The 15,126-nt window shown below is 40.1% G+C and overlaps 1 protein-coding gene across 4 annotated transcripts in view; it reads right to left on the bottom strand.

The window, feature by feature from the left end:
• Positions 1-15,126, bottom strand: part of ANO4 (anoctamin 4) — a 428,231-nt gene that overhangs the window by 67,134 nt on the left and 345,971 nt on the right. For all 4 annotated transcript variants that reach the window (XM_066262603.1, XM_066262613.1, XM_066262620.1 and 1 more), the window contains 4 exons: positions 13,332-13,387; positions 7,695-7,816; positions 4,318-4,452; positions 3,141-3,237 (listed from right to left, as the gene is read on the bottom strand). In XM_066262603.1, the coding sequence (XP_066118700.1) occupies positions 3,141-3,237; positions 4,318-4,452; positions 7,695-7,816; positions 13,332-13,387 (410 nt within the window). The remainder of the gene's footprint in view (positions 1-3,140; positions 3,238-4,317; positions 4,453-7,694; positions 7,817-13,331; positions 13,388-15,126) is intronic.

Here is a 15,126-nt window from a genome sequence, read left to right as displayed (position 1 = left end):
TAAGACGGTAAGGTAGCATCAGCTGATGGCTCCCTCTACCAAAATCAGTCCTAGAGAAGCAACACAGTAGATTCTGGGCACTAACAAAACACAAAAACAAAGACCCTTGAGAAACTCCAGGGGAGATAGAAGGTTGCCTTGAATGAGGTGTGGTATATGTGTTTGTGTGCACGTGTGTTTGCATGTGCATGCATTTGTGTGTGTGTGTGTGTGTGTCTGTGATGGTGGGGGTAGTGAGGGTGTACATAGGGAGAGTTAGATAGCAGTCCCCAAGGTTAGAGAAATACCTAAGTTCTATTTCAGCTTCTCCCTCAAGGGTCATTGGACAATAAATTTTTCTTTTCTCAAAAAACCAGCTGCAACAGGCCCAACCACAGGTACTGGTATTCTTGGGGGTAATCTCAGGGACGCTTGGGTCCTGATGGTTGAGCAGATGATGAGAGCGGGGCTGCCTGGACAGTTGCTTCGGGTTCCCTTCCCAGTGTACTCCCTCTAAAACCCGGGGCCGGCAGATCCAGTCAAGGGGGAGCGCCTCCCCCCATTCTCCTCTGTGCTAGGCAAGCTTACAAATGCAATTCCCTGCACCCCAGTCTGACGCTCTAGCCAGTGCGCCACAGCCTGGTCAGTACAAATGCAATTCCTACCAGAAAAGTTCTCTGCAAGAGATGCACACACAAGTGATGCCTGGGACACATTGTCCCCTCCTCTCTGAAAACTCACCAGATGGACAGCCTAGAACGTGGCCTCTGACCTTTACCAGAAGGGTTGTTACTTCCATGGGGTAGGCACCCATAGGCCAAAACTATGCAGTATCTGGGGGAGGCAGCTGCCTCCCCCAAATCTGAAACTAGGCAACATATACATTCTGAAACAGACATTCTATAACAGCAGACAAATTTAAAATAAGCATAAAATAAGCTTAAGGATATCAAGAAAGAAAGATGTAAGCCTGGAGCTATGGCAGTCAGCAGCTACCTTCCCCATCATGTGAAGAGAACCTGTCTGCGGCTTGGTTATGTAGACAGGTGGCAAGAGAGCGCTACCTGGGGGCCTGGAGGACCAGTTCTAGGTCACGAAGCCTTTGGGCTCAGTGTGCGCTACTCCAGTGTCTTTCCAGGGAACGGAGCCAATAAGTCCCATTCTGCTAAAGTCAGTTAAAGCTGGGTGTATGGCCCTTGAACACACAAGGGTCGGAGAGAAAACATTCCTGATCAGCAAAGTAGCATTGATTAAATTGGATCTAGGTTTTGATTTGATTCCTAGGTCCTCAGTTCCATGAAATCAATCTGGCATTTCTGATAAATGAAAAGTCTGTACAACTTCAACTCTGTCATTCTGAGGCTTTTTAGCCTTCAGTTTGCTAAGCAGGCAAGACTAAACTTAAAATCCATGAGCTAAACATCTGTGACTCACTCTGGCACAATGACATGCTCTATAGTCAGACAGCTACTCACTTCTGTGTGATCATGAATGAGTCATTTCTGCCTCTCTCTGTCTCTGAGTAAAATGGGAATGACAATATGAACCTCGAAGTGGCTATAGAATTAGAAAGAATAAATGTAGGTTGCCTAGTTATTTTTATAGTTGTAGCCTAGTTATTATTATATAATTACTGTTCTTGATGTTATATTCAGTAGGGTAACTGCCCAAAGAAGCCCCTATGAAACATGAGTGCACTAAATATTATGATCCTTTTAAGGAATTATCTCAGACCTCCTAAAGAGAGAACTTCACTCAAGGCATGTTTTTTCACATAAACAACAAACAAACAGTTGCCCCAAACAACTACAACAATAACAACAAACTGGACTTCTGAGATTTCCCAAAAGCAAGATTTTTGTACCTAAATTGTTCAGGCTTAACTCAGGATATATAAACAGAAATTAAATTACTGACAGAACTCTTTTGATCTTCATTAAAACCTTTATTTCCCTAACTGACTCTGTTACATTTGTCCTCATCTATTCAGGTCGATTAGTATGTTCTCCAAAGCGAGGGAGAGTATTTTGTGCTTTTTTTGGTTCTTGCTGCACATAGCAAGAGCCCAAATCTTTTTAAAATCACAGCTGGCTGCTGTGGTTTTAAGCTCCGCACAATCTGGCCACCTGCAGGGCTAAAGACATCATGAGTGGGCGGGCTCCTGGGCTGCCTATCAAATGTTCTCTCATGCGTAAGGAACAAACTCTGCAGTGCCAACAGTATAATCAGATAGATCCAAGTTGCAGTGATTGCAGAGGTTCACTAAAATCTGCCAACCCCTTTTCTATCTGGAATCTGGGTAAGTTGATGGGCAGTGGGGTTTGGAAAAGGCTTCACCAGCCCATACTTCAGCTATGATGGTGCGTTAGTGAATCTGCTCCTAAGTAAAGCACCACAGGAATTTGATTACTATAGCTAAGATTTTACTAAAGGAAGGCGTAACGTGAGAAAGGGAGATGCAATAACCTGTTCTAGACACAATGATGCTGTTTCTTTGTTTTAAAAACACTTTCACATGTACTATTTTCTTTGGTCCCCATGACCAAAGAAAGGCAGATAGAGCAGGTGTGCGTTTCAGGGGTAAGAAGGCTCAGCTTCAAAAAGGCTATACCTGTTCCTGTGCAAGGTGAAGGAGGTAAAAATAGCTGACCTTGCTTTGACTCTTAAGTCTTTTTGACAGCAATGATGGTGAAGAGGAGAACACTGATGGTGGGTCCCATTTACTGATATATTAATCACCATTTGCCAAGCACTTTGCTCAGTACACATGTTATCTCATTTCTTATAATAATTGTGTGAAAAAGGTTACCATAGTCTCCATTTTACAAGATGAGAAAACTGAGGCTCAGAGAGGTTAAATAACCTATTCCTTGATTGACAAGAGCAGAGTCAAGCTGTGAGCCTTTCTGTGACTCTCCCAACTGTGAGTTTTACACTCTGTGTGCTGCAGCTTCTTGTGATTACAGCCAATGCATTCAATATACACATACAGTAAGAAGACATTTGAATCAGAATTCTGGACAGTGGAGGTAAGTCTATCTTACAACATAAGCTTGAGAATCAAAGACAAGAAATGACAGAGAGAATATAATTAGCCTCTGGTCTTCAGAAAAGTATGTATAAAATTCAATCCACCTAAAATGCTGCATATTTGGAATTACCTTGGCATAGACACAGCTGTCTGACAGCCTCATGAATGGACAGTATTTATCGCACACAGGGCACATGATGATGTCTGTAGCTTGGCAGACTTCTTTACTGGAAAAGAGAACAGGAAAGGACTGCTTTTTGATGACATAAGAGCATCCACCCCCCCACAATTTCATGAGAATATTTAACCAGTGAATAAGATCTAGTAGATTACCTTAGCCTTATCTGTTATTAAAATAAACAAGTTCTGGTACAATTTAATAATTTGATAAAACTATTTATTTATGAGACTGTTTCTTGGCTTTACATATTAATAAGTTAAACTTAGAGAAATACATGAAGCAAAACATTTGTTGCCAAACTCCAAATTACACAGAAGTCATTGACAACATTGCATAAGGTTGAAGCAATTTTACAGTGAATTATAGGGAGAATGAAATGTCAAAAAGCATCTGCCTTGATTTCTATGTGCATAAGTTACAACTACTAATGGAGGAATAAATAAAAATACTAGGGAGTAGTTCTGGGAGAAAGCTACACCTCGTTAACCAGTTCTCCAGAAAGTGAAATATGTTTGTAGGCAGGACGGTCAATCAATCACTTTTACTTTTGTGATCACTTCTGAAACGCACATTTATTATCAAAGAGCACTGTCTGGCCTTTGCAATAAGACCTCTATGAATACCGTAAACACTGTTTTGGTGAAAGAGTCAAGATAACAATCACCAAAACTGATCCTTTGGAAGCCCTACCATATGGGTGAGATGTCTTTCTGATTTAGGCTTAAAGAGTCCTTATGAAAACAAAGAATTTGTACAAAATGATTGTTAAGCCAGCATTTTGCAGTCCTAGCAGAAAGAGAAAAGTGAAAAAGTCAGACAGAACAAATTTTAGCCTGTGAATAAAAGTGATTTGTTCTGAGCACGTATCATCGCTTATATGCCCAGAAATGCAAATTTTGCTTCCTTGATAGCTGAAGACCATGGCAGCAAGGGCCCTAGATGCAGAGACTTAGTAAATGAAGCCTTTTTAATTTTTCCAGAAGAGATTAAGAAGGAAGTTAAAAGAAAAGTTGTCCCACTTATCTTTTATGAATAACCTTATCTGTCTGTGAATACCTCCCACCCTGCAGCACAAACAACCCTCTGTAAATATAAACACAGGTGGGCTCAGCCAAGTGCTCTGTACCTGACTTGGCAGTGATCCAGAGTAATGACTCCGTACAGAAAGACGAACAGTCCGATGAAGGCGGCTGGGAAGAGCATGCCGGTGTACCAGCCCAACCAGGCAAAATACAACCCGATCTTCTCGCCAAAGTACCGCCTGTTTAAGACACAACAGCCTTCCAAGTCAGAGTGAAGTGTTTACAGTTAAGCATTATAACACCTTGCTCCGTCTTTTACTTTGTAGTGGCCTAGCACAAAAACATGTGGCCAACGTAAGCCAAGAGAATGGAACATTTGGCCGAATCTAGGCTCTGGGCTTAAGTATCTTCTCCTACTACTCTATATCAGAAATAGAATGAACATTTTAAAAAAAAAATAAGCACAGTCTTGCTCTGAGAAAATAGAATCAACCCAAGCCCATTCAGGAAAATATAACGTTGTTATTAACACCAAACCAGAATTTGAAGAGCTGGTGCCAACACCTCATCTTCGCCATTTCTGAGTGTACGCTTATTTGTGATGTACATATCATCATTAGATAGTTCTTTAAAAAATAGGAGACCAAGTAATTGTAAAAGACTTTGAATATCCCTTTCAGTATTTTGTAGCTTTACCAGACATTTACAATGCTGGAATCACAAGATACTAGAAAGAGGAAAAAGAAAAACCAAAACTCGAATCACTGAGATTCAAAATGAATACTCAGAGCAACTTTCCCTTTTAAGTGATGACTTTTACCAGGCTTCCGTATCTACCTCTATAAATACTTTTCTGAGTCTACCCAGCCTGCCTAGTGCCCTGTGGTCTGTGAAGTTTGAAAGTGTCCAGAATAATCCTCAGTCTTTTTTTTATTTCTTAAATTAAGCATCATTAATATGATCAACTTGTGTTAGAATAAAAACCAAATTGTGTTTTTATTCTATGCTTTTCAATTGCTAAATTTCATGACTTAGAAGGTCATTATTTCTTAGCCCAATATAAGAATATTCTAATAAGTTTTTTCATTCTCATTCTAAACAAGTGTTGTTGACCATCTTTTTCTAAATATTGACTACTGCTTTCTGCTTAGAATGTCCATGGCCCCTAAGCGCCTGGGATTATTTATTTACCCCACATTCCATGGTGTCCCAGTAGAAACATGTCACTCCCAGAAGACTTTTCCAATATGCCTTTATGGCATATATTTATTTATTTACCTGAAAAATAAAAAATACCTACTACGTACCAAATACTATGCTAGGTGCTGAGAATACCTCATTGGTGAGAAAAACAAGCTTGGTCCCTGCTCCTGGGAAGCTTGCAAAGTCATGGAGGAGACTCATATAGGTCATTTAAAGAAATAAGTTTATAATTACAAAACTGAGAAAAGAACTAAAAAGGAAAGGAATAAAATTCTATCAGTATATATATATAACTAGGCCATTTGACCACCCTAGTCAGGAAAGACTTCTTTGAGAAGGTGCGTGTTGTGCTGATGAGTGCAAGTTAGCTAGGTGGGGTTGGTGATAAGATAGAGTTTCCAGCAAAGGAAACAGTACCTACACGGATCCTGTGGTAGGAGAACGTGAAATAGGGTGGTGTGACTGGAACACTAAGAACAAGAAGTGGGCGTGAGGTAGGTGGGGGCTGAGCCTCAATGAGTCTTGCAGAACATGCTAAATGCATTGATCTTTCTCCTAAGAGAAACGGAAAGTCATGAGAGAGTTTTAACAATCAAGGGACATAATCAGATTCACATTCCGAAAAGATCACTCTGTCTGCAGGGAAGGGTACGGTTTGGGAGGAGCCAGAGTGGGTAAGGGAGACCACGTAGGAACCAGCAGCCGAGGTTACAGGGGAAGGAAGCAGCATGGCGGAGGAGATGCTGGGTGTGGCCAGATTTGAGTAATATGGAGGAAGCAACATCTGCAGGACAAGAACTGCTTTAGCGATGAGATTCCCAGGGTGCTCCACATCGTGACTCGACTGAAATCTAGCATGGTCTTTTCAGCTCCCTTTCCTTTGGCCAATACCAAGCCTACTGCTCTTCCAGGGCTCAGCTCTGTACATAGGGCCCTCCACAGGTGCTGACCCACATCCATTCTCTCCATCTTACTAAATTAGTGTAAAACTTATCATTTCCACTAGATGTTTTACCTAGTTGTGCACAGTCTTGTATTGTTCTATAGTGGTCCCAATTATGCAGGACCTGTTTACCTGAAGGAAACTGACAGTTTCTCAAAGCCAGAGACTGTGGCTCCTTGTGTGTCCTGGCCACTAGTACTTAGCAGCGTACTAGAAACACAATGGGCAGTTAATTTATGCTCACTGGCAAAGTCTTAATCAAGATGCTGTCGCGAGCAAGATAATATTTTGCCGGCAGCAACTTTCTGTAATTTTTGATCAATGTAATCCTGTGATACAAAACTGAGGTTAGGAAGAGAATTTGCTTCTATCCCCCTCCTCACTTTTTTTAAATCATGTATTGAAAGTGGTCAAAGGAAAATGATCTCATCTCAGAAAATATTTTCCACACACACACAAATCATCTGGATTATCTATCTTTACCAACAAAAGAGTGGGACACAATTCATCAATGTCCTTGAGTCAAAAGGAGTAAACAACTAGTAACAAGGACTCTGGCAGGAAGAACAACAACCCAGGGAGACGAAATATAAAGTGGGTTGTCTTATTATGTCATTTTTTTTCTGGACTCATTTATTTGAGGGCCCTCGTAAAAGGGAAACAAATCCAGCTAGTCTAGAAAATGAGACGTGACTTTCTCTTTAAGAAATCTATGAGGTGTGAATTGTTACTCAGTCTTCATACTCAGCCTCTAAGTAAATAATGGGATTTCTGAGTATACAACTGGCATGGTAGAAAGTTGGGCATTATACAGACACTTAAAAAATACATTTTCACTGCACAATTGTCACTGGTTAAAAGTTGATATAGTCTTTTGACCTGCAGCATTAAAGCAATCTTTCAAGGTTATTAGGTTTAAATGAAAATGAAAATAAACCTGAAATGTATTAGAATAACAGCAATTCCTATTTCTTACATCGCAGTAACTAATATTCCATTTGTCACTAATATATGGAAGTGGTGTCACCTCTCTACAATTATTACTGATAATTTGTCAGTAAGTCATACAGGTGACCTGTTCCTCATGGAGTCTTCTGGAAGATCTGGCTGACCTCCCAGGTCCCTCCCTGAGGCCTTTGTGGAGGAAACGCATCCTTGTCAGAGAGAGGTCTGGTTTACCAAGAATGACTGCTGTTCTCTGAGAGCTGCCCTCTTGGGAAGAAGCCAGATTTAAGTGAGAGTTGTGCATCTCAGACTATTTTTTCGGGTCCCAGCAGACAGTCTGCCCTCATCATTCTGTGCAAGCTTTCCAGGTGCAGGGGGTTAGAAACTCACCTGACGAGATCCAGAGGCTGGTACTTATACCACACGCCCCAGGAGGCCCAGCACTCATATAGCAGGTGGCGGTGGTTTTCTGCTCCATGGGTTCTGATGGGGTTTTTACTTCGGTAACTTCCCTGGGATAAAAACACCACTGCTGGTGAAGCAATACCCACAAAGGCCATAGGGAATGTTAATAGTAATACTAGTTTCTTAAGGTAGGAGCAGCAATAGAAGTCACATGAGAAAAAGTGTATCTGTACTATTGAAGGGAACGAAGTAATTTCATTAGTTATTCTGGAAATTACCTTGTTGATAATCGTGCTGTAGTAAGAAGCACATGCTTGTTAGACTTGGGCAGGGTTAAGCGAGTTCATGTTCTGTTCCACGTTTTAGCTAGGGGACTATAAACTCACTGAGCCTTGGAGTCCTAGTTCATAATGGAACTACTAGTATCTGTCTCGTTAGGTTTCTTCTGTGGTTTCAATGAATAATGAGTCTTGCTCAGAGGCCATTCTCAAGACTTATTAGCTCTCTTTCCCACTTGTGTCAAGAGTACTTGGGGAATAGTCATCACTGTAACCTTGTCACATGGCCTTATTTATAAGAAAATGCTAGAATGTAAGAGCTGGAAGTCACCTCAAAATTAGAAAAAATCGAAACTAATTCGACCTTCTCATTGAACAAATGAGACCAAGGGCCAGAGCGGTGAGGTTTTGTGAGTTCAATTAATGGTAATGCTAGTTTTACAAACACAAAAGGTACTTCCTGGAGCTGAGTAATTATTGGGAAGTCCTTTTAACCTGAGAAGCCTGTTTTTAGTGGAAAGTAAAGAGGGCGGAGAAATCAGAAACTCAGTTCTAGTCTTGGCTCAACTACCACTCCCTGTGTGACCAGAGGTGGGCTAACCTTTTTCTAAACCTCTAAATTTCTTTAAATTTTTAACATGAAACAAGGGCAACAATATCTTCCCTTCTGGCCTTCCAGCTTCTGAAGGTTGTTATGAGGTTAAATAATATAGTTAAGTTAAACTGAGGGTAAAAAGTCAAAAGAATAATTATGTTACTGCAGTTGCTATGATTAATTTGGATGTCCTCTTATAAAGTACAGGGCTTTACTGAGATATAAAAATCATAGGAAAGGCCTAGGGTTACTCTGTGAGGTTTCATACCTACATCTTCTCAGACATCCTCCTGCCCACCACCGCTCACCGGCACAGGCACATCTGCTCACCTACGTGTTCAGACGCCGCCCTCTGCACAGCATGAGCTGAGCAGTGGGAAGATACGGGACTCACTGAAACTCTGTTTTGGCAATATCAGCTAATAACTACAGGGAGCCACATGATGTTTTTTTGGGGGGAGGGGTGGAATCTTTCTTTAGAGTTCAGAAACACTTGTGCGTGGTTCTAGAACTTTGTGTCAAAAGGGTGGCTGCTGCGATACCAAAAAGATCACTCCAAAAATGGTCTATGGCAGACTGTAAAAAGGATCCCAGACCAAAGTTCTGCTAATGAATGAGGTTTTAAACATTCTATTTTCTTTTTTTTTAAACTCACAGTTTTTAAAAAAAAATTTTTTATTTATTCATTTTAGAGAGGAGAGGGTGAGACAGAGAGAGAGAGAGAGAGAGGAGAGACAGAGAGAGAGAGAAGAGGGGGGAGCTGGAAGCATCAACTCCCATATGTGCCTTGACCAGGCAAAGCCAGGGTTTTGAACCGGTGACCTCAGCATTTCCAGGTCGACGTTTTATCCACTGCACCACCACAGGTCAGGCCTTAAACATTCTAAATCACAGTTTACATCCCCATGGTGCTCCACATTAAAGGAAGAAACGATGTTAGCCAAGTGAAAAGACCTGCCATTTGGGGACAGTTGGACTTGTCCTCTAAAGTTTGTTGACACACTGTTTACACTGTTTCTGATAGAACACTGCTCTAAAAACTACTCTCACAGGAGTTCCCCCCTAGCTAGTTTGTGATGTTCTAGAGGGCACGAACTGTGATATTTCTTTTTGTATTCTCTATGTCATACAGTGACCTGTATGGAGTAGGGGCATGATACTATGAAAAAGACAATAATCTCTCACCAATTATGAAAAGTCATTGTGTAAAGAGAATGCTGGGTGAAAGAACCCAAGAGCTAATGGGGAAAGAGAGTTAAGGGTAATCACAGTTACATTTACGAAAGTTCTAATGTGTGACAAAGAGTGTGTAGTAAATTAGTAAGAAAATAAAAAAGGAAAAATGATATATGTGTTTTTAAAAATTAGAATAGCCCTGGACGGTTTGCTCAGTGGTAGAGCATTGGCCTGGTGTGTGAATGTCCTGGGTTCGATTCCTAGTCAGGGCACAAAGGAGAAGTGCCCATCTGCTTCTCCACTTCTCCCCATCTTACTTCTCTCTCATGCTCTCTCTTCTCTCTTCCTGCAGCTATGGCTCGATTATAGATAGCCCCAGGCACTGTGAATGGCTACATGGACTCTGCCTTGGGCACTAAAAAATGGCTTTGGTTGCAACAAAGCAAGGGCCTCAGATGGGCAGAGCATTGCCCTTTAGTGGGCTTGCTGGGTGGATCCCAGTCGGGGTGCATGCAGAAATCTGTCTCTGCCTCCCCTCTCACTAAACAAAAATAAATAAATAAATATAAAAAATCAGAATGTATATATCTTAAAAAAGCAATGATAAGTATGCTATTAATTCCCATTTGTCCCCCTTTGGTTACCAGAAACTTTGCAGGATGGCTTCCCCCTCCTCTTTAGAAAATACAGTGGTACCTTGAGATACGAGCTGACCAACATACAATTTTTTTAAAATACAAGCTGCGGCTGGGTTGAAATTTTTGTTTGAGATCCGAGTGAAATTCTGAGATACCAGTTGTGATTCAGGAAGCTGCCGCTAGTTGGCGCGTTGGCGCACGGGTCCAGTATCGGCAGCACAACACCAGCATCTCGTTCTTTCTCATGTGTTACCTGCAGAATCAAGTAGAATCTTGTGCGCTGTACTGGTTCTTGCATCATTTTTGCATTTTTTTTTTTACTAACTTCTTTTGTGTGCTATCATGGGGCCGAAGAACGTGAGTGTAAAGGACAGTGGTGAGAAGAAGAAGAGAATAATATCGATAGAAGTAAAGCAAGAAATAATAGAAAAACATGAGCGTGGTGTACGAGTGATTGAACTGGTAAGGCTGTAAGACCGCAATACATCTACAATTTGTACCATCCTTAAACAAAAGGATGCCATCAAAAGCGCAAATCCAGTGAAAGGAACTACAATTCTGTCCCAATTAAGGACAAATATCTATGAAGAAATGGAGAAGCTTCTGCTGAGGTGAGTGAAAGAGAAAGAGCTGGCAGGAGATACAGTGATGGAGACTGTAATATGCGAAAAGGCAAGTATTATTTACAGCGTCTTGAAGAAGAAAGAACCATCAACCTCAAAAGAGGCAGCAGAAGATACATTTAAGGCAAGTCACGGCTGGTTTGAAAATTTCAAGAAGAGATCTGGCATCTACTCAGTGGTGAGGCATGGTGAAGCTGCGAGTGCTGACGTTAAGGCAGCTGAGGAGTACATCACATGTTTTGCTGTGCTTATTGCAAAGGAAGGCTACATCCCTCAACAAGTGTTCAACTGTGATGAAACAGGATTGTTTTGGAAAAAAATGCCCCAGAGGTCTTGCATCATTGCAGAGGAGAAGAAGCTGTCAGGCCATAAACGCATGAAGACCATCTGACCCTTGCATTGTGTACAAATGCTAGCAGTGACTGTAAAGTAAAGCCACTGCTAGTGTATCATTCCGAAAATCCTCGAGCCTTTGAGACTCACAGGACTCTTAAAGAAAAACTGCAGGTTATGTGGTATGCTATGGCATGGGTTACATGGCAGTTTTTTATTGAATGGGTAAATCTCATCTTTGGTCCTGCAGTTAAGAAATATCTTCAAGAAAATAAACTCCCAATGAAAGCATTACTAATCCTTGATAATGCTCCAGCCCACCCACCTGGTCTTGAAGATGACATTCTCAATGTGTTCAAATTCATGAAAGTCCTCTACCTCTCACCCAACATGACTTCAATCTTGCAACTTATGAATCAGCAGGTCGTTTCCAAATTTAAAAAGCTTTACACAAAGCACTTGTTCCACCGCTGCTTTGAGGTGACTGAGAATACAAATCTAACCCTGCGAGAGTTTTGGAAAGATCACTACAACATCGTGATATGTTTACGCATTATTGACGTGGCATGGCAAGAGGTTACAAGAAGAACTTTGAACTCAGCATGGAAAAAGTTATGGCCTGATGTTGTTGCAGACAGGGACTTCGAAGGATTCGAACCAGAGACCGAGACCGAGACCGAGGTAGAAGCGTGGAGGAGATTGTGTCTCTCGGAAAGTCAATGAGTCTGGAGGTAGATGAGGGTGATGTAAATGAGCTTGTCAAGAACATGAGGAGGAACTCTAAACTGAGGAGTTGAAGGAGCTACAGATGATGCAACATACGGAGCTTCTGCAAGAGATTAGTAGTGAGGAGGAGGTAGAGTCGGAGGAACTGATTTCTACAAGTGAAATTAGAGACATGCTGGCAATGTGGGAGAAGCTTTCAAGTTTCATTGAAAAGAAACACCCAGAAAAAGTTTCAACTGGTCCTGCTTCAGCACTTTTTAATGACACTTGTTTGTCACATTTCCGTAACATTTTAAAAGGCAGGCAAAGCAAACCTCTTTGGATATTTATTCAAAAGTCCTGCAAGTGAAAGTGCCGAAAGTGCAGCCAAAAAGGCAAAAGCAGGTGATGATTAAATGAAAAATATGTAATGTTAAGCTTAGGTTAAGTTTAAAGTAAAGAAAGTGAATTTTTTTACAATTAAGTTTTTGTGTTTTCATTTTAAGTAAAGAAAGTGTAGTTTTAGTTTAAAGTAAAGAAAATGCAGTTTTAGTTTACACTTAGTGTTAAGAAAGTGCAGTTTTAGTTTACGTGTCTATAGTGCCTGCATCCCTTCCTCCCTCCCTCCTCCTCTGCCATTCACCTTCGTTAGCCTCACTCGTCTGTCTCCAAGGTAAGAATACAGTACTAAATAACACTTTTTTCTTTTATTTCATGTATTTTGTTATGCATTGGTAAAGTATACATGTGTGTTTCTTAATTAAAAACATGTCTTTTTTCATAATTTAGGATGGTTTGGGGATGTTTCACAGGACTGGAATGAATTAAATCTATTTTAGTTATTTTAAATGGGAGAAATTTGTTTGATATACGAGTTGACTGACTTAGGCGCTCAGTTATAGAATGAATTAAACTCGTATCTCAAGGCACCACTGTAACTATAAATTTTTTTGTTGCAAAGACTATTACGTTTCAGGTGCCTCATACAAATATTCAATGTCTCTTTACTTTTATGACCTGAAGTCCCTCAGCTATTCCTCTGAATTCAAGCTGAGTGACTCCTGATTCAAGTATTCTGGCAATTACAGAAAAAGAACAAATAAACCAACCTGTGCTGTGTCACAAGGCAAGTAGGCCTAATTATCTACTGAGCAAATTACATAAATTCCTTCTGAATAAATGTCATATTAACAAATTCAGTTAGTGAGTATCCCCAGAAGCTGGTTTAGAGCCAGAAACGGACAGCGGCTGGAGGAGGAGGCGCGGGACAATACCTCGTGCAGAGGGAAGGCAGCTTCATAGGAGCCATTGGTAAGCAAACGAGTCAGACCTAAAACAACAAGAAGTCCAATTTGAATTAATATTGAGTTTCAATTCTCACAATGTTCAAGATCAATTGAACGGTGGTACCCTTTGGAGAAAACCATCTGGTTTTTCAAAAGTGATGTAAACTCACTTGGTAACACCCACAGTTTAGACAGAAAGTTGCTATCAGCTAGGGAACTGGAATTTTCTGACAGAAAACAAGGAAGCACACCCAGTACAGGGCCTTGTAAGAGGTGGAAATGTGCTGAGAAATGGACAAATTTATCACCTCAAACACATAATTTTCCACCAGGAGCTCTTCTATTTTTATCCAGAAGGGCAACTCTAACTCCTCTACATTATTCTAGTGGTGTGACTTTGGAAAAGTCCTCTTGTCCTCAGGCCTCAATTTTATCATCCATAAAATGAGGAAAGGGTGTTGAATATGTAGAAAAAAATTTAAAAACAGCTTTATTGAGGTAACTTATACGTAATAAATGGCATATGTTTAACGGTCCAGTTTGAGAAGGGAGTACACATATCCATCACCCCAAAGTTTTGTCATGCTACTTTGTCATCTCCCACTCCTCCCGAAGCCATCGCCAAGGCAAACACTCATCGGCTTGCTGTCGAGTAGCTTGCATTTTCCAGAGTTTTACATAAATATAATCATACAGTACTTTTTCTGCTTAGCATAGTTATTCTGAGATTCATTTATATTGTAGCTCATTTCTTTTCATTGCTGGGTACTATTACATGATCTAAATATCATATTCGTTGTTTATCTAGTCCCCTCATGAGAGACATTTGAGTTGTTTCTAACCTTGAGCTATTACAAAAAAAAATGCCAGTCTTTGTGTGGATATCTCCTTTCATTTCTTTTGGGTAAATAGAAGTGGAATGGCTAGATCATACAGTAGATATATGTTTAACTTTTGAGAAAATGTCAAATGTTTTTTGACATGTTTTTACAATCTTATACTTCCATCAGCAGTTTATGAAAGGTCAAGTTCCTCCACATCCTTGCCAACACTTGGTATGGTCAGTCTTTAATTTCAGCCATTCTAGTCGGCATGTAGTGGTAGCTGGTGATTTCAGTTTGCATTTCCCTAGTGAATAATGATGGTGAAATCTTCTCTTGTGCTTATTTGCTATCAGTATATCTTCTCTTGTGAAATGTCTGTCCAAATCTTATGCCAATTAAATTTTTTATTATCGAGTTTCATAGTCTAGACGTCATTCATTAGACATATGTTTTGAAAAATTTGTTTCCTAGTAAGTGGTTTCTCTTTTCATTCTCTTAAAAGTATAGTACAAAAGCAGTTTTAATTTTGTGAAGTCCAATTTACCCATTTTTTTTCTTTTATGAATGTTCTTTTGGTATTATATGTAAGAATTCCCTAACCCAAGGTCACAAAATTTTTTTCCTAGAGTATTTTTTAGTTTTAGGTTTTCATTTAGCTCTATGATCCATGTGAGTTAATTTTTGTGTATGTATTCAAGTACATTATTTAGGTATAAATTGTTCTAGCATCATTTGTTGAAGATAATTATCAACTGAACTGCCCTTGAACCTTTGTCAAAAATCAATTGTCCGTATATGTGTGGCTCCACTTCTGAATTCTCTATTTTGTTCCACTTATCTGTCTTCACACCGATACAATACTCTCCTGATTACTGTAAGTTTGTAATAATTCTTGAAAGCAGGTAACTAATACTTTAACTCTCCATTTTGTGTGGGTTTTATTTTTCAAAGTTATTTTG

Source organism: Saccopteryx bilineata, chromosome 1 (genome assembly GCF_036850765.1).
Source record: "Saccopteryx bilineata isolate mSacBil1 chromosome 1, mSacBil1_pri_phased_curated, whole genome shotgun sequence".
Taxonomy (NCBI): Eukaryota; Metazoa; Chordata; class Mammalia; order Chiroptera; family Emballonuridae; genus Saccopteryx; species Saccopteryx bilineata.
Note: the sequence above shows the minus strand (reverse complement) of the source record. Positions and strands in the feature narration are given on the sequence as shown.